The sequence below is a fragment of the Callorhinchus milii genome, unplaced genomic scaffold, assembly GCF_018977255.1.
Source record: "Callorhinchus milii isolate IMCB2004 unplaced genomic scaffold, IMCB_Cmil_1.0 Scaffold13, whole genome shotgun sequence".
Taxonomy (NCBI): Eukaryota; Metazoa; Chordata; class Chondrichthyes; order Chimaeriformes; family Callorhinchidae; genus Callorhinchus; species Callorhinchus milii.
In genome coordinates, this window is record NW_024704754.1 from 9,757,027 (window position 1) to 9,776,726 (window position 19,700).

The 19,700-nt window shown below is 45.7% G+C and overlaps 1 protein-coding gene across 3 annotated transcripts in view; it reads right to left on the bottom strand.

Annotated features, from left to right (window-relative positions):
* Positions 1–16,617: 16,617 nt before the first annotated feature.
* The window catches only part of LOC103189474 (AT-rich interactive domain-containing protein 5B-like), a 55,479-nt gene continuing 52,396 nt past the window's right edge, over positions 16,618–19,700 (bottom strand). For all 3 annotated transcript variants that reach the window (XM_042340024.1, XM_042340023.1, XM_042340022.1), the window contains one exon: positions 16,618–19,168. In XM_042340024.1, the coding sequence (XP_042195958.1) occupies positions 17,006–19,168 (2,163 nt within the window). In that variant the 3' untranslated portion in view covers positions 16,618–17,005. The remainder of the gene's footprint in view (positions 19,169–19,700) is intronic.

Sequence of the window (19,700 nt, forward strand, 5' to 3'; positions counted from 1 at the left end):
CTTGCCCCCCACATCTCCCATACTGTCTCCTACTCTCACTCCTCCCTCTGGTTCACCACCCACCTCTGCTCACTGAAGAGCCAGGTGCAGGCCGCTGAACGCACCTGCCTCAAATCTGGCCTAACGGTCCACCGACAAATCTGGCTGGACCTCCTCAAAATCTACCGCTCCACTCTAGCCTCGGCCAAGTCGTCCTTCCACTCCAGGATAATCCTGGAGGCGAAGAACAACCCCAGGCTTCTGTTTTCTACCACATCCCAACTCCTCCGTCCCCCCCGCCACCCCGCTCAGGTCATCTCCTCCAACCTTCACTGCGAGGAGATGCTGGATTTCCTTGAATCCAAAATCAAGGGAATCACTCCCCCTCCAACTTCCACCTACCCTCCCAACCCTTCCCTCCCACACTCCGACTCCTACCCATCCTCCACTACACACCTTCGAACCCGTTTCCCCACCCTCTGTCACCAACCTCATCCTGTCCCTGAAAGCCACCACCTGCTCCCTTGACCCCATCCCCACTCCACTCCTTATCTCCACCTCCTTGCCCCACATATCACAGACATCGTCAACCTGTCCCTCTCCTCTGGCTCTGTTCCCATTCCCCTAAAAACTCTCACCATCACACCCACTTTGAAAAAACCCTCCCTTGCTGCGTCGCAGCTATCAAGCTACCGGCCCATCTCCAACCTCCCCTTCCTGTCCAAGGTCCTTGAACGAGTTCTCGCCTCCCAGCTGTACTCTTTCCTCTCCACCCATTCATTATTTGAACCCCTTCAGTCGGGTTTCCGTGCTGCCCATAGCACAGAAACTGCCCTGGTCAAGGTCACCAATGACATCTTGACCATTTGCGACCAGGGCTCCCTCTGCCTCCTCGTCCTCCTCGACCTATCGGCAGCATTCGATACGGTCGGCCACGCTATCCTCCTCCACCGCTTGTCCTCCCACCTCAACCTTCAAGGCCCTGTCCTTGAGTGGTTTAGGTCGTACCTCTCCCACCGTCTTCATTTTGTTTCCACAAACAGCTTTTCCTCCGGCCCCCGCACTGTCTCGTGCGGTGTCCCTCAGGGCTCTGTCCTCGGTCCCCTCCTCTTCACCCTCTATATGCTCCCCCTCGGTGACATCATCCGCAGACATGGGGTTAACTTCCACATGTATGCGGATGACACCCAACTCTACCTTTCCTCCTCTACCCTCAACTCCACGACCACCGATGTCCTGACAGCTGCCTGTCCGACATCGAGTCCTGGACGAGAGACAACTTTCTTCAGCTCAACGTGCGCAAAACTGAGGCCCTCCTGATTGGCTCACGTCAGCGCCTCCGCACCTCAGGCGCTGACAGCATCAGCATCCAAGGCTGCACTCTCCACCTCTCAAAGCCAATCAGGAACCTCGGGGTTTTGTTCGACCCTGATCTGTCCTTTCTCCCTCATATCCGCACCACAACTGGCACCGCCTACCATCACCTCCGGAACATCGCCAGACTATGGCACTACCTCACCCCTCACGCTGCTGAAACTCTGGTCCACGCCTTTATCACCTCAAGGCTGGACTATGGGAACTCTCTCCTCGCCGGCCTTCCCGGCACCTCCCTCCACAAGCTGCAGGTCATTCAGAACTCTGCAGCTCGTGTACTGTCCCGCACCAGGCTTCGGGACCACATCACTCCCACCCTCGCTCGCCTCCACTGGCTCCCCATCCCCCAGAGGATCGAACTCAAGATCCTCATCCTCACCTACAAGGCCATTCACGGCCTTGCTCCCTCCTACCTCTCCAACCTACTATCTATCTGCCCGTACCCTCCGTTCCTCTGGCTCCGGTCTGCTCCACATCCCCCAACCCAACCACCCTACCATCGGTGGCCGGGCCTTCAGTCTCTCAGCCCCTAGGCTCTGGAACTCCATCCCCCAGTGCCTTCGCCGCTTCCTCCCTTTCCTCCTTCAAGGCCGGTCTCAAGACCTTTCTCTTTGACGGTGCCTTCAGCTCCCCTCTCGACTCTCTACCCCCTCCTTGCTCCCTCCCTTCCCTCCTCTCACACTGACCATTTCCCCCCTGCTCGGGTCCTGACCCAATTGTCCAGCGTCTTGAGACGTCCTCCCAACGCGAAGGGCACTCTATAAATGAAATCTTGTTGTTGTTGACGTCCCAAGGAGCTGGACAGAGTTTCGGATCCGAGCTGGGGGTTGGGGTGGGGGAGGGTGGAGGGCGGGGGGAAGTAGGGAGATCAAAAGCACGGTCGAAGAGGAGGGTCTTGAGATGGGTCTTGAAGGAGGCAAGGGAGAGGGCGAGGCGGAGTGACTGCGGAATGGAGTTCCAGAGGGTGGGGGCAGATTGGCAGAAGGCCCGCCCGCCAATGATGTGGTGGGCGAGGTGGGTGATGTGAAGCAGGCCTGGGCCCGCTGAGCAGAGGGAGCGAGTAGGATAGTAGGGGATTAGGAAGTTGCAGAGGTAGGGGGAGCAAGACCTTGGAGGGCTTTGAAGGTAGGACCAGGATCTTAAACTGTATCTTCTGTGTGATGGGAAGCCAGTGGAGTCATGCAAGAATGGGGATGATAGGGTCACGGAGCCTGGTGTGGGCGAGGATGCGGGCTGCAGAGTTCTGGATGATCTGCAGCCTATGGAGGGAGGAGTCTGTTAAGGATCTTTGGATGCAATTTATCTCTACCCTCCAATCTTCCCTCTCTCTCTGCTCCAGACGCCTCCTTATCCTAGGCGATTTCAACCTCCACTTCACTCCCTCCTGCTCAACGTCTGCTGACTTCTACTCCCTCCTCTCCTCCCACAACCTCTCCCTCACATCAACTCTGACACCAATGTCCCCGGTCACCCCCTTGATCTGGTGATCACCTGGGGCCTCATCATCTCGGACATTACCATCACTGACAAAGCCAATTCGGATCACTACTTCATCTCCCTTAACTTCTCCATACACCTCGCCCCCACTCAACCCACCTCTATCTCCTATCACCCTTGGAAAAAANTCTCCCCTCACTCCCTCTTCGCTACCCTGGAGTCATCCGACCTCCTGCCCTTCTGGCCCTCTTCTCACAATGACCTTCCCTCCTCGCTCTCTCTTCTCCACAATTCCCTCTCCTCCATCCTTGACTCCCTTGCCCCCCTCATCTCCCGAACCACCTCTTACTCCTGTAAATCTCCCTGGAACACCAGCCACCTCCGATCCCTTAATGCACAAGTGCGTGTCACCAAACTCACCTGGATCAAATCAAACCTAACAGTCCATCGTCAGACCTAGCTAGACAATACCAAGGCTTACCACTCTTCTCTCACCTCCTCAAAATCATCCTTTTATTCCAAGATAATCTTGGAGGCCAAGGGCAACCCCAGGCTCCTCCACCACTAACCGCCTCCTCTGTCCTCGCCCATCCTCTGCGAGGAGATGTTGAACTTCCTTGAGTCCAAAATCGAGAGGATTCACTCGGCTAGCTCTCCCCCATCTCCCGCTACCCCATCCCCCACCTCCCCCTCGCAAGCTGGCCTCTACCCAACCCTCCCTACACACCTTCAACCCTGTCTCCCCCTCTTCCCTCATCTCCATCATCCCAAAAATGAAGCCCACCATATGCTCCCTCAACCCCATCCCCACACCTCTCTTTACAATCAGCTCCACCCTTCTGGCCCCTCTTAACCGACATCATCGACTTCTCCTATCCACTAGCACTGTTCCCACCCCTCTCAAAACAGCTGTCATCACCCCCATCCTCAAAAAACCTTCCCTGGACCGATCACTACTCTCTAGCTATCACCCCGACTCTAACCTCCCTTTCCTCTCCAAGGCCCGAGAATGAGTCGTCGCATCCCAGCTTTGCTATTTCCTCTATTGCCATTCCCTCTATGAACCCCTCCAATCGGGTTTCTGTGCTGCCCACAGCATGGAAACAGCCTCGGTCATTCTGTCCATCTACGACCAGGGTTCTCGCTGTGCCTTCTTGTCCTTCTCGATCTCTTTGCTGACTTTGACGCTCGACCATTCTATCCTTCCCTATAGCCTCTCCTCTCAGCTCAATAAGCTGAGCTGAGAGGAGAGGCTTTATCGTCTGTCATTTCATTTTATTGCTTGATAAAGTTCCACATAAGAGACTTGTAAGCGAAATAGAAGTCCACGGTATTAAAGGGACAGTGACAGCATGGATACAGAACTGGCTGGAAGACAGAAAGCAGAGAGTGGTGATGAATGGTTGGTTTTGTGACTGGAAGTAAGTGTGCAGTGGTGTCCCCCAGGGATCAGTATTGAACTGCTGTTTTTGATCCATATAAATGACCTGGACTTGGGTAAAGGGAATACAATCTCCAAGTTTGCAGGCGATACTAAGCTAGGAAAAGTAGTAAACAGTGAGGAGTATAGCAGCAGACTGCAAATGGACATAGACAGACTGGTAACATGGGCCGACACGTGGCAGATGAAGTTTAATGTGGAGAAATGCTAAATGAGGCACTTTGGGCAGAAGAATGAGGAGAGGCAATATAAGCTGATGATACAATCTTAAAGGGGGTGAAGGAACAGAGAGACCTGGGAGTTCATATAAGTAAATCTGTGAACGTGGCAGGACAGGTAGATAACGCTGTTTAAAAAGCATACGGGATACTAGGCCTTATAAATAGGGGCACAGAATACAAAAGTCAGGAAGTTATGATGAATGTTTATAAAACACTGGTTAGGCCTCAGCTGGAGACTGTGTTCAGTTCTGGGCACCACACTTTAGGAAGGATGTCAAAGCATTGGAGAGGGTGCAAAGGAGATTTACCAGGAGGGTACCAGGAATGAGGGACTTCAGTTATCAGGAGAGGCGAGAGAAGCGAGGATTATTCTCCTTGGAGCAGAGAAGGTTAGGAGGAGACTTAATAGAAGTTTTCAAACTGATGAGGGGATTTGATAGGATGAACAAGGAGAAACTATTTCCACTGGCGGGTGGGTGGGTAACCCGAGGGCACTGATTTAAAATAGTTGTTAAAAGAAACAGGGGAAGTGAGGAGAAATGTTTTCACACAGTGAGTTAGTTGTTCGGATCTGGAATACATTGCCTGAAAGGGTGGTGGAAGCCGACTCGATAACAACTTTTAAGAGAGAGAATCCACGGATTCACCACATCCAGGCTCGACTATGTAAACTCCCTGCTTGTCGGCCTCCCCAACTCCTCCCTCCACAGGCTACAGATCATCCAAAACTCTGCAGCCCGTGTCCTCTCCTGTACCAGGCTCCGCGACCCTATCACCCCCATTCTTGTCCGGCTCCACTGGCTCCACATTAGAGGATACAGTTCAAGATCGTGGTCCTCATCTTCAAAGTCCTTCCATGGCCTTACTCCCCCCTACCTCTGTGACCTCCTAATGCCCTTCTAATGCCCATTGGTGGGCAGGCTTTCAGCCTCTCTGCCCCCACATTCTGGAACTCCATTCCACGGTCCTCCACCACCCCTCCGTTGCCTCTTTCAAGACCCGTCTCAAGACCTTCCAATTTGACTGTGCCTTTGGTCACCCTCCAGCCCTTGTGATCACAACCACAAGCTCAGGTGAGGATCCCTGACTGCCCAGCGCATGTTGACGTCCTCCTCATGGGAAAAGCGCTATACAAATGTAATTTGTTGTTCTTGTTGATATAACTTTGACAAGATTAGAGCAAGATGTGATTATTTGCGTAAGCAACAATTTATAAATGCCTCGAATCACAATCTATTGGGTGCAAAAAATTTGCTAAGAGATTAGCACTGAATTTAACATACTATCCAGTAGCTAGTAGAATAGGGTTTGTATCAATTTTCAGTCACCATATCCCTGTCCAATGGAACTGTGAGTACATAAGAACATAAGAATTAGGAGCAGGAGTAGGCCATTCGGCCCCTCGAGCCTGTGCCCCGCCATTCGATAAGATCATGGCTGATCTTCACACCTAATTCTAATTACCTGCCCTATCCCCATATCCCCTAATCCCTCTATTTTTAAAAAAATCTATCAGTCTCAGCCTTGAAGATGTTCAAGGTTTGTGTATCTACAGCCTTCTCAGTGAAGAAATGTTTCCTCAACTCTGTTCTAAAAGGCTGACCCTTAATTTTAAGACTGTGATCCCTGGTTATAGATTCTCCTACCAGGGGAAACAGACCCTCAGTGTCTACTTTATCAGCACTTTAAGAATCTTATATGTTTCAATAAGATCTCCCCTAATTCTTCTGTACTCTAGAGAATACAGCCCTAGTTTATTCAGCCTATCCTCATAGGTCAGTCCCCTCATCCCAGGAACTAACCGAGTGAATCTACGCTGCACCCCCTCTAGGGCAAGTATGTCCTTTTTTAAATAAGGAGACACAATGCACACAATACTCTCGGTGCGGTCTCACCAAAGCCCTATACAGTTGCAGCAAGACTTCCCTACTCTTGTACTCTAAACCTTTTGCAATGAATGCTAACATGCCATTCGCCTTCTTAGTTGCTGCTGCACCTGCAAACTAACTTTTTGAGACTGGTGTACAAGGACATCCAAATCCCTCTGAACACTAACACTACACGAGTAGGGAATAATTTGTGGGAATTTCAGTCAATTCACTTTACATTGATGTGTGAAGGGGATGTGTGAGCATCTCAAAGCTTTGAGATGTCTTGAAAAGGTGATAAAGCGCTTTATCAAATGCAAGGATTATTATTATTATTTAGCACCAATTTTAACATACTTGCCCATAGAAGAGGGTTTGCATTAATTTTCAGTCACCTGTTCAATGGAACTGGGAGTAAGGAAGAATTTGAGGGGAATTTGAGGTGAACATATCACGTTGAACACTTCACCTCCAATTATTCAGAAGCTATGTCAGTCCCAGGGCTTCCCTTGAGCACCTCCTCGTGGCTGTTTTCAGGGCACCAGTTATAATATCCTGTCTGGGGAAGATGTTCCCTCCAGAACAAAGGTACTTTAGACTCATTTCAAAAAAATGTGCTCCATAAAGTGCTCCAAGACAAAAATAGAGCTTATCAAGGACAATACCAAATAACTGAGGGGATATTGACATGAAATTCCCAAGTGTCTTGATGTAGTTTCATATTTCAGTTGGAGGAAGTTATTGTATAATAAAAAAATCCTTTAATGTTTTGAGATTGCTATACATCAAAGGAATTGGTTTGTGGTGATTTTATTGGCATAGAACTTGCATTTTCCTGCTTCATTTCCAAAGACACATTGAAACGTTTGCTGAGTAATGGTGCCTGGAAATTGTTGCATTATTGCACCATATATTTGTTTTCTGTTTGGGGGTGGGTGGATTGGGTGGGGGAGTGGGTGATGAATGTAATATGTGATGCGTTTCGCCCATAAAATACAGCTTCAATTCACTTTACAATATATTATGTTGAGCACTCTGAGATGGCTCAATGATATGATAAGGTGCGATGTCAAATGCATGAATTACTATTATTATCATTATGAAAATGATCACCTGTGATAATTATCACATCAAGGAGCATTCTTGGCCTGAACAGACTGTTCCTCATCATTGTGGCCTTCGAATCTTAAATAGAACTTCAAAATGGAAAATGAAGCCCAAAGCAGAGCATTGCAGTGTTTCATGGAATGGTAGGATAGGTGTTTGCTCCATCTCATCCATACCTTCATGGCCAGTTACTGAACAGAGGCCAGCCACTTCAACAACACCAAAATTACATTTGTATAGTGCCTTCCACGTCAGGATGTCCAAAGGTGCTGGACATTCAATGTTTCGGACCCGAGCTGGGGGTCAGGATCGGGGAGGGTGGAGGGCAGGGACGAAGGAGGGTGAACGAAGGCATGGTTGAAGAGGAGGGTCTTGAGATGGGTCTTCAAGGAGGCAAGGGAGGGGACGAGGTAGCTGGACTGCGGGTTTGAGTTCCAGAGGTTGGGGGCAGAGTAGCTGAAGGCCCGCCCGCCAATGGTGTGGTGGGTGAGATGGGGGATGTGAAGCAGGCTGGAGCCCGCTGAGCGGTAGGTTGGTAGGGGGTCTCAGAGGTACGGGGGAGCAAGGCCATGGAAGTGCTTTGAAGGTGAGGACCACGATCTTGAACTGTATCCTCTAATGGGGAGCCAGTGGAGCCGGGCAAGGATGGGGTGATAGGGTCGCGGAGCCTGGTACAGGAGAGGACATGGGCTGCAGAATTTTGGATGATGTGCAGCCTGTAGAGGGAGGAGTTGGGGAGGCTGACATGCAGGGAGTTTGCGTAGTCAGGCCTAGATTTTATGAATGCGTGTATGAGAGGTTCGGTGTGGAGTGAGACAATGGCAGAGCTGGGCAATGTTGTGGAGGTGGGGTAAGGCAGAGCGGGTCATGGCATGGATGTGAGGTAGTTGTGGGTCAAACAAGAGACCAAGGTTCTGGACTGGCTTAGTAAGGTTGAGTGTGCTACTTCCTCATAGAAAGAAATAGAGGGAGTCATCAGAAGGGTCCCAGGAGTCAGCAATACAATATCCGATGTCTGAACCATAAAACTGCAGCACTCACACTCCTGAGCTCAGTTTTATAAAAATAATAGTAGTAATAATAATTAGGTCACTCAATCCACAACTGTTATGGGATACTGCTGTGCTGCCGCGTTTCACCCACAAAATATACAGTCAATTCACTTTACAGTATATTCTGTGAAACGCTTTGAGACATCTCAACGATATGATAAGGCTCTATATCAAACGCAAGGATTATTATTTGGAAGCAGAGCCTGTGCATTGTGGCTTCATGTTGAACTCATCGCTTTTCAATTCCAGTTGCACCAATTGAAATGTTACACCTCTTGGCAAAGCTGCTTGGATTTGAAATCCCAAATCCATTTTGCAGGAAAAGCTCCACTTTTTGCAGGTGATCCAATAGTGAACTTTTTACAAAAGCAAACACACTGCTTTATCTGCTTCATTTGTCTGGCTAACAGAAAATCTGGAAAGCTGAGAATTTGTTTGAAATGAGAACAAAATGGCTCCAATGTTTTTCAATAAACACCCCGGGCTATGATATTCTCTTTGAATGAATACACAAACTACTTAGTGCCACACCCACTCCAGAGTTCAAATGATGTGGTTTGGAGCATTGATGTGCTGAATCAACAGAATGTAAGGTGAGTGGTAATATTCCTTCATACTAATGAGAATTCACAAGAGGGTTTTTTCTCTTGATGATTTTCTCCCCTTTTCTCCTAAGTTGTGTGTTGACTGCTTTTCGTTGCACTGTGTATATGTATTTTTGTGTCTTTATTTTTTGTGTATGTAGATGCATGGGGGTGGCAAAGGTAATGATTTCTCTATACCCTTCAGTACATCACCCAAGTGACTGTTTTGATGTGCGACCCTCAACAGCATGCAGTTCTATCATGGAGGAGCATTGTAAGTAGCTTTGAAACTGCCTCCTCACAAGACACAAGATACCCTTCCCTACTATCCCCTCATCACAGTATCAAGCTGCTTTATAAACGTCCCATTGTCATGGCCTCAACCACCCTTCCAGTCATGCCTCTCCCAGGTCCAGGTATACACAGCTCTAGTGGGGTGATGTGGAGGGGGTATATCTCTAGAGATCAGGTCCTGGAATGAAGATAGTTCATGACAGTACAAATTGTCTGGAAGGTAGAGGAAAGAGCTCAATGTCAGTTGGCAAATGGACTTTTTTCGTTCAATACTTTAAGATCCAAATTCCTCTAAATACTGTACAAGAAACACAGATTCCTGGCTGGATCGCTGAATCATTGAGAAGCTGCTGACATTCAGTAATTGTAAATCAGAGGTCATTTGTTCAAGGTCTCCCTGTTTATCTCTTGCATGTTAAACCATACCTTTCCTTAACCTTCCAGCTTCAGAGAGGTTAAAAAGAGTCTTCCCTGGGCTTCCCTGACAGCTCGATGGCACAGAGTGGAACTGAACCACACAGAGCTGGAGGATTCTACGTTTCAATTCCTGGTCTATGCTGAATCGGCTGATCTGAACTGGGGGGAGGGGAAGAGATACAATTGCTTTAACTGCCTCCAAAGCAAGAGGTAAAAGCAAGAACAAGATTTTGAAGAGTGAGGCTCTGTAGCACCTCTCCGCAAAGTGCTTTGAGATGTTACCCTATGTGAACGGTGCTGTACAAGTTGTTGCTATGTATTGGATAGAAAAAAATCAGAGGGAAAAACTGCAAGTTAAAGAGATTCCTAATTCACCAGGAGTGATCCTGGCTGGCACTTAGGATTCAAGAATGTGACAATAGTTGGGAGTTGATCTTTTATGCAACTTCTTGGGCAACAGAAGAACCTGGAGGAGCTCAATGGCAGATTCTTCTCACTAAATTCTCTCAGGGAAATGAGCTGCTGAAAGTATTTTGCATGTAACACTAAATTCCCTTGTCACTATTTGGTGAGCTATTTATTATGTCTCATAACACAGAGGGAGAGGTGACACATAGGTCCCTGACATAGGAAGCGGTGACCATCTGCAGGAAACTGGGTATATAGGAGCTTGTTTGAAGAGACAACTTGCATTTTATATAGCATTTTATAGGCAGGGTCTCAGAGCGCTTAACAGTGTCTGACGCCGATGGGAGAGAAGAGATGACCGTAATCCCGGTCAAAGAGACCAATGTACGTAGTTCATTACGTCCTTTTCTGTCAATGCATAACTCCCCCTCCCACACAATCAGATAAAACCTATAATTCGGCACATCTTAGTGGACTCATCACAGACCGACTTCTGACAGACAGGATTTGAGATTGATTTCACAGCGAGCAAACTGCAGTCACCAAAGAATTCAACAAGATTACATTTGTTTAGCGCCTTTCATGTCGGGAGGACGTCCCAAGGCGCTGGACAGTGTACAGTATTTCAGACCCGAGCTGGGGTCAGTGGGAGAGAAGGGAGGGGAGGGGAAGGGGGTTGACCGATGGTCGAAGAGGAGGTTTTTGAGGCGGGACTTGAAGGAGACTAAGGAGGGGGTGAGGTGGAGTGATTGGGGGATGGAATTCCAGAGGTTGGGGGCAGAGTGGCTGAAGGCTCTCCCGCCAATGGTGGGGCAGGTGGGTCGGGGGACATGGAGCAGGTCAGAGCCGGCTGAGCGGAGGGAGTGGGCGGATTGGTTGGGGGTTAGGAGGTCACAGAGAGAGGGTGGGCTGAGGCCATGGAGGGCTTTGTAAATGAGGATCAGGATCTTGAACTGGATCCTCTGAAGGATAGGGAGCCAATGGAGTCGGGCGAGAGTAGGGTTGATGGGGTAACGGAACTTGGTGCAGGAGAGGACATGGGCTGCAGAGTTCTGGATTATCTGCAGCCTGTGGGGGGAGGAGTTGGGAAGCCCGACAAATTCAATCGGAGAAAGACAATGCAAATAAATCGTTATGAATTTGTTTAATACAATTGCAATACACCGAATAGAAGGAATCATACAAAGAAAAGTTAGTAATCTAGTTGTAGATATTTTATCAAAAGTAGTATCTTAGGATAATGTGTGAAAATATAAGCAATGCATTTAACCATTCTTTCAAAACTATCAGATTATTATACAAAAATACCTTGAAGTTTCACACACTTCAGAAGGGAATAAGACAACAGTCCAAAAGAATTCATAATTCATATATGGTCCCACTATATACAGTACATTTCTTTGTTTGGCTATTGCTCACAGGAAAATGAGCCGATCTTTCTGAAACAGTGCTTTCTACATCCTTTGTTAAAACAGTAATTTTCAGAGAGACGTCCATTCTTATACATCAACAAGTAAATACCACAACATGACCCGATCTAGTCTGACCGAGAGGTTTGGTCAAAGGTCTGACACTTGCTTGGTCGAAGTAAATAGTTTTGTTAATTACAGTTATTAGCAAGCACAGCTCCCATCATATTTCACTCTTGCCAGGAAAACTGCATCCCAATCCCATCCCTTCATATTTTACATACTAGTAGTGGGTTTGCTCTTAAGGGAACATCAATTGGTGTTAAGTCGGGGGCACTCCAATATTATCAATCCCCTAGAGCTGCTTGCATGTTAACACAGTACAGTCCAAATGGAGGATAATGCAGGCTGAGATCACTGTTATGTAGTGTGAGAGACCATCAATCATACCAATAAATTTGAAGATTAATCGCAGTTTGTCAAAAATGGGTTCTTGATTTATGTTTGTACCAGATATGGATAATTTGCTTTTGACATAGCTCCTTATTACGTTGAGACATCTCAAAGTGCTTTGCAGAATATACTGTAAAGTGTATTTTGTGTATTTATGTGTATTTTGTGAGCAAACTACGGCAGCCAATTTCAAAATTCATTCGGACTAAGACTGTTCCACAGTTCCAGCTCAGTAAGGATGAGTGGCAACAAATGACAGGAGATAGAAATAATCACAAGCTCCTTTGCAATTTCTTTAGATCAATGTGATCCCAAACACCCAACAGGAGGCATTGAATACAACACAGGAATGTGTCAGCTTAAAATTATTTTCCTGAAGTAGTATTCTTTCACGACCAGAAGCCATCCTATCCTGCCTGTCACAGACAAGTTTAAAGATACACTCTAGATCGATGGCTGGGAACACGTGTCTATGGGTCCTGGACCCATAAACTCAACAAGCGTTTACAATACTTATACCCTATCCTTATAGCCCAGTCATATTAGACTGTGAGCCATCAATTACAGCACTTACAACTTTCTTTTACATACACACCAGCTCGAGGCAAACATGCACAGGCCTTGCTTGAATCAATTGCTACAATGCTTGACGGATTTGCCTTTCCAAATTTTTACAAAACCACGTTCAGCAAGAACAAGATAGGAGGAAAGATTATTTTTAAGGTATATTTTTGTGTTTCTCCAGAGTAGAAAGTCCTGGTGAAATATTTGAATGTGCGCTGCGCTGGATCAGATTAATTTGGAATAGGTTCTTGAGCTGAAATCTAACTACAACAGAACATTGAGCATCATAACAGGTTATACAAGGAAGGGCTATCTCTAGCCTGTGGCATCTCCAGCTATTAAACTCAATTACAATATCTGGACTTAAATTTGGGCACAAACCTGATCCATGTTTTGTAAACGTCACCTCATTTACCTGGAAATATGCCTTTGATACAACACTCACTGACATGAACAGACACATGTACACAGCATTTGGCAGTTCATGGTATTCATAGATGCAAAATTAAGTCTTTTATTTTGTTTACAAAATATGACGAATAATTGGGGAGTCGGACACATATAGTAATACACACCAGATTCTCCTTGTCCCAACTCATATCTGCATACATATAATATGTTTTCTCTCTGAAACTATGCTTCTTTCAAATCATTATGGTGACACAAGCTTCCCTCTGCCACTCACATTGAACAGCCATTATATGCATCATAGCCACATTTCCCTCTGTGTAGGGAAGTGTGCAGGTTGTAAATGTTTCTCAACTACCACACTCACAATCTGATTATTTTACACAAAAGGTTTCGGCTCACTTTCATGGTCAATGAGATGCACAAGATATGCCAAGCTAACCTGCTGAGTGGTTAAAAGGAACAAAGCAGCATTGCTCAGTATTTTGTCAATGGGAATAGTTGGCATAGAAGATTAAAAAGGACCCTCCATCTGGCAATGGTGGCACTGGAGACACCTGAAAGACTGAGGTGGCCCTTAAAAGGACAACCTGTTCTTTTTATTCAGGAAATGGAAGACATGGAGATGACATTTTGATTGTCTGCCCGGGCTCAAACTAACTTAGAAAATACAGTGACTGAAATGAAGAATATTTTAGTGAGTAGCACAATAAAGCTGGTATTATTATCATTTTACACTCCTCTTTCAAGTTCACCTACAAAAATATAGTCACTACACTTTATTGTGAATCCTTTGAAGCCTCTGAGATGTCCTCCTGATACGCTATATCAATTGCAAGGATTATTATTACTCTTTAATGTAGGGAAACTCAAATAGTTTGATGCATTGTATCAGTTTAGCCTTCAATGAGACAGTCTCACAATAATTGGGAATCAGTGGCATTTCCAAGGGTAAGGGTTAAGATTTTAAGCAACAAAGATTTATCGCAACAATTCCGACTCATGATGTTAGCAACTTCAGCTTGAGAGATTCTGAACTGTATCTAATAGCATTTTAGTTGTAACATATTGGTTCCAGAAGTCATGTGTGATGTAACTCCTTATTCTAGCAGAAAATTTCAGTATCCTATCGGCTAATTTCCTTGTGAGTGTGAGTGTGTGGGAAGAGAAGAGTAGTGGTTGGACCACAGGATATAAAGCTACCTCTCTCACAGTTAACATCGCTTTAAAATAACGTGTTTCATTTCAAAAATTACTAACAACTTAAAAGTGATGATTAAACAACAAGATGGTTCATTATATTTAGTTAAAATAACTAAGATTTTTTTGCACAGACGTTTATAAAATTGTAAAAAAAATTGAAAAATAAATACAAAAATGTTAGTGACCATCTCGGGGCGACCTTTTCTCCAAATCTAGATCAAGTGTGTAACTAGGTGAGACACATCCAATGACCCATTATACAGCGTTCACAACTAATTGTGCCTGAAAGCTTCAGATCAAGTAGATATTGCAATTAAATTCCTATCCAGAATGAGAAAGCTGGAGAGGAAACACATTACCTTAAACATCTGCCATATTACTGAGGGAGACTGCAGTGAAGATTGCCATAAAGAAAATGGGAATTATTAAATTTGACTTGTCTGAAACATTTGTGAGACACAGAAGCTGGCCAAAATCCTTGCAATACAATACAGCAATTAATTCTAAGTATTGCACTTTTCTCTGAGTATAGACCACCGTAGGGACGTCTGCTTTCCCTAGGTAAGATGGCAGAGGTGCCACTAGATTGAGTCTTTCAATAAAATCTCCCCTCTAGTCTTCCCTTTGAAAGATCTTTGGAGAGTACATCTGTTTGGTTGGTCTGGATTGGCTGAACTTCACAAATATCCTCCAGTCTTTTCACATAGTAATAGTCTCATACTATCAAATGTTGAAGGTAAGTTTAGTTTGGTCCAAGAGATCAATTGCAAAAGTCATTTTGAAAATCATCATCTGTTCCTGAGTACTTCATAGTATCAGACAGGTAGGACATTTACAATGAAGATGTATTGTTGTGCCCACTAATTTAGGTGCAAACTCATTGCAAGTTCCTGAGGGAGCCATTATATTGTGCTGCCGTTGCTAAATATATAAACAACTTTTACATTACATTAGACACTCAGGAGCCCTGCAAATATTTGGGGTCCCAGTTGAAATGTATAGACCCCCATGTGTAGAATGGTTATTTAAAGGAGCTGCATGGATCAAAGGAAACACAATCTAACTAGGATGGAAGTTGTTCAGTGACAATTCAGAGTCTCAGGCTTCTCTGGTTGTGACGCCAGTTTGTCATTTTCATAGTAATAAAGCTTTCAAACAGCTTCAAGGATATAATCCAAAGACCAATTAGACACAGTACAAATCATTGCTTTTCAGAAAGTCTGTCAATGGGGCTTAACTGGAAATATTTAATAAGAAATATTTTGTATCGAAATCACTGAAAGTAATTTAGAAATTTGCTAATTACGCATTTCATGTTGAGAAATCTGTTAGGAAATATCGTAGACTCCAATGACTGACTAGCTTGCTGGAGTCCCTCAAACCAATCCAGTGTAGTTTCTTGCAAGACAAGTAAGTCCTGAGTTCTTTTAACAACAAAAAACAGGGTTTAACTATGGGTTACTTCCTAAACTCACTTAAATTCTGAGATCTAGAATATCAAGACATGTTTGTTCACTCGGTTGGAATATTCAAAATGATTTGTATACAGGTACTTTAAGGAGATTAGCCGATAAAACATAACTAGATGTACATTTTAAGAGCTTTAACCATGAGCCTAAACAAGCCAAAAAACAGTAACAGATTTGTTTACAAAGACAGCCACAATGGTGTTCTAACATGTACAATCAACGTGGGACAAAATGAGGCAATACATGTACTGTACAGTATTGGAGAGATATCCCTGATAAGATCAATGTCTGGTTAAGGTCACATTTTCTTCTTTGGTGAACTGGAACTGACCTCATCAGATTTCCACAGTATGTAGTAGTCAAGTGTGTGCAATAACAGGCATGCCAACTAGGTGTCAACCCAATGTAACCCAAGTTGGACAGTAACACAAGCAAACAAAATAAGGTTGGCTGAGACAGGTCATTCAAAGGGGATTCTTTCCTGCTACAAAGTTCTTAAGAGGTCCCACAGACTGTCACGTATCCTTGGGCTATAACAGTGCTGCTTCACAGTAATATTGAGAAGACGGGTCCATTTTTCACTTTACATTTTATGTAGGCATAATTCCTACAAGTGCCTGCTCAAATGTGAGTCTTTATTTCTTCCCCTTGTGTTTAAGACCACAGCATGTATAAATCCACAAGTTTAAAATGTCAACGCGTCCCTTCTTGCACATCTGCAGAGGCCCAACCTGAAGCCAACAGTTATAGTACCAAATGCTCCCTGAGCACAAGTCCAATTGTTTACACATGAGATCTCGACTGTAGCAATTCAAAATCATTCTGGTTAATGAGCACAATTTCCATTCCTCTTAAGACAAGAACTTCCACACTCGCTCAAAAAGCAAAACAGAAGTTTTGCCCATTACAAGGGGAATGGGGGGGGGGAAGGGGGGGTTAAAGAATGGCAACACTTGGGGGTTCACATGCTGTATTTGTCCATTGTAGGGAGACACTGTGTGAAGACAAAGTGGTTCCAAGGACGAACCCTCACATGCTCTTCCTTCTTGAACTTTGCACTACTTTACATGAGTGTGTGTGAGCTTCATGCCAGAGGGCTCTCCAAAGCTTCTCACCATTTTACTAAAGGGGATCCCAGCAGTTGCTCCAGAGCAACGTAGTTAAACACCTGAAAGCCTCTCAGACATACTGTAAAAAGAACTAGAAACAAAGTGAAATGAGGAAGGGTAACTTTGTCAGCTGCTGGCTGAAACGCAGCCTCTGTAGACTGACACAAAGGAAGTTCTTTTTTGCTGTCAAGGTAACCAGTGAAGCCAATCACAGTTGCTTCTCAGGATAAACTGCAGATAAGTGAGAGGGTGAGAATGCTGAAGGACTGGAAGATAGTCTGTGCATGAGCAACTCATCATAAGGCAAACCTGGCAGGACCGCGGCTCGCAGAAGGTGATTGTACATCTGCTGTGAATGGGACGCCAGGAGCTGTCGATGCTGCACAGAGCCAGGAACCATCACAGGAGAATTAGGAAGGCCAGGGCTTAGCACTGAATCTGACTTGCGTGGCTTCACAGAATTTTTATTCAAGTCCACGAGCTGAAAGTGAGCTCCAAATCTCTCTGCCATGTTCTGGAGTTGAGGCACTAATGCTGGGTGATAGCCTCCAAGCAGGTAGGGACTTGATGCTGGGCCTTTCCTGTTGTCCCCTTGACTTGTTGAAGAGGATGCCTGATTGGACAGATTTGATTCCGAATCTCTTTCAGGCGTGCCCTCTTGAGATACTTTATTCAATTGAGAGGCAAGTGACTTCTTTCCAGAAGATTCTTCTGTATCCTTTCTTGACTTGTCTGAATGAGGCAGGTGACTTTGCTCAGCTGACTTTGTGTTGCCTGAGGGAAGTGGTTGACATTCGGGACTTTTTTGGAGATCCTCTGGGCAGCTTTCCTTCATTTGGTCCACTATTATCAACCCAAGGAGGCCATTTTCTGCTGAAGACCTCTGGCTATTGGCTGCAGTGGTGGTCTCTGTGACTGTTTTGGAGGCACCTGGTAAGGATGAGATCTGGGGTGGATCAGGGGGATCTTTGCCCGCTGTCTCATAGCTCAACCTCATTTTCTTCTCTTGAGAGCTGTCAGAACCGGTTGAGGTTTCACTTGGCTTCTGGATCTTAGGATATCTTGGTAGGCTTAAGTCAGTTGGCAGATCATCCATCGTAATTGTGGAACCCTGGCTTGGAGGTGGCTCACTAAGTCCCTCTACCACAGAGCTGGGATCTAAATGTTGAGAATCTCCACTCTGGTCAGTTGCCTCGTTGCAATGGGAATCTAATTTGAGTTTCTTGACCGACTGTTCATCTTTCTCATGGCTTTCCTTGTCCTTGCAGTGGGCTTTGAGGGGTGAAGGGAGCAGATAGGAAGGGGCAGTCTTCTTTGACAGATAAAGTGGTGTATCCATGAAATCCCTAGTTCTCTTTACTGAGGAAGCCCTGCTTGATTTGCTGAGGTTTAGTGGAGAAGATTGTTCCCTGTAGTGTACTGAAGATACGCTGGGTAGTGGTGATTGTTTATTGGATAAGTTTTGAGGTAAAATCTCACACAGCGTTCCTTTATGGTCATATATATAGCTGCTATCTGAGGCCTTGCTTAAATTCAAGCATTCGCTCTTTAGATCCCTCTTCCTGGGCTGAGTCAATGACATTCCATTGGCAGCATTTACAGCCAATGACTTGAATAGCTCTGGTCTTGGGCTGGCTTTATTTTCCTCCTTGAGATTTTCAATATGTTCCAAGGAGCCTGTGTTACATAATAAAGACAGCGGAGATGCATTCTGATTCACCAATTGAATCCCATTCACTTGTCTAAACACAAGCTTCTTCCCTGGCCTAAGAGCCCCCTCGGGACCTGCCGTAGTGAGCCCTGTGGCTACATTGGCCCTTTCACTCTCTCCCAGGGTTTTACAGCACAACTTGAGCACCTGACTGTTCAGCCGTTCCACCTTGTGAGCTCTGTGCAAAGTGGGTCTGGACGCATCTTTGGACGTAGACAAGCCCAGCCTGCTTTTGAGAACATCGAGAGGTGAGACCCCTCTGGGCAGCTGGAAATTCAGGATTCCGGACTGGAGGTGTTGGAACATGGGCACCGAGGGCCGTAAGTCGATCTTTCCGCCCACAACATGCAGGCTTGGTTTAACACTGGAGTCACTGGCCAGGTCCAGCGATGACTTGTGGCTCTCTTGCGTTTCCCCACCTCGTTTTGTTTGCTCCCGTGACCTCAGTTTCTCGGCTTCTATCTTTTCACCCTTTTCTTGATCCATCGGAGGCCAGCTCTTAATTCTGGAATGTTCTCGCACGGCCGATGAACCACCCTCTGGTTTTTCACATTTTAGATGTTGGACCTGCCTGTCTGGGTGTCTCCGAGCATCCACCTGCACAGCTGGGACCTTCTTCTGATGCTTTACTTGGGAACCTTCAACATTCTCTAGGTGACCCTAAAAAGACAGCAGACATTGATTTCAGTTTTCATCCCCCTCTATTTACTGTTCCCAACACATACTTTGTTCTCTCAGCGACTTCCATAGGACTTGAAGACCACAGCACCAGCAGTCAGTCCTCCAGCACCTCACAAGTGACCATCCTTGACCTGTGAGCCCAGAGTGGGGGGTTTGTGACGTTACTCGTCGCTTGGAGGCAACAGAGCCCAGCTTAAACCTCTGCTCATCTGAAATGCACATATACGCCCTTTCCACTAGAGGTCACTAGATAGTAAATGGAAAATTTGGCCCTTCATCCAAATTTCTCAAATTAAAATCAACGCACTCATCTCCATGATCTTACTTGATCACTGAACAGGCAGGTGAAGGCTTTTAAGCTAAACCATGCAGTTAACACTGTGAGCTCAAAGCAATGCTACATACTTCCTGCATTCCATTTTTTTAAAAAAATAACATGGCTGTAAATAGATTGCCACCACCTTGTTACGATAGTCACTTGAGTCAAGTCATCACTGTGGGTGCTAAGGGG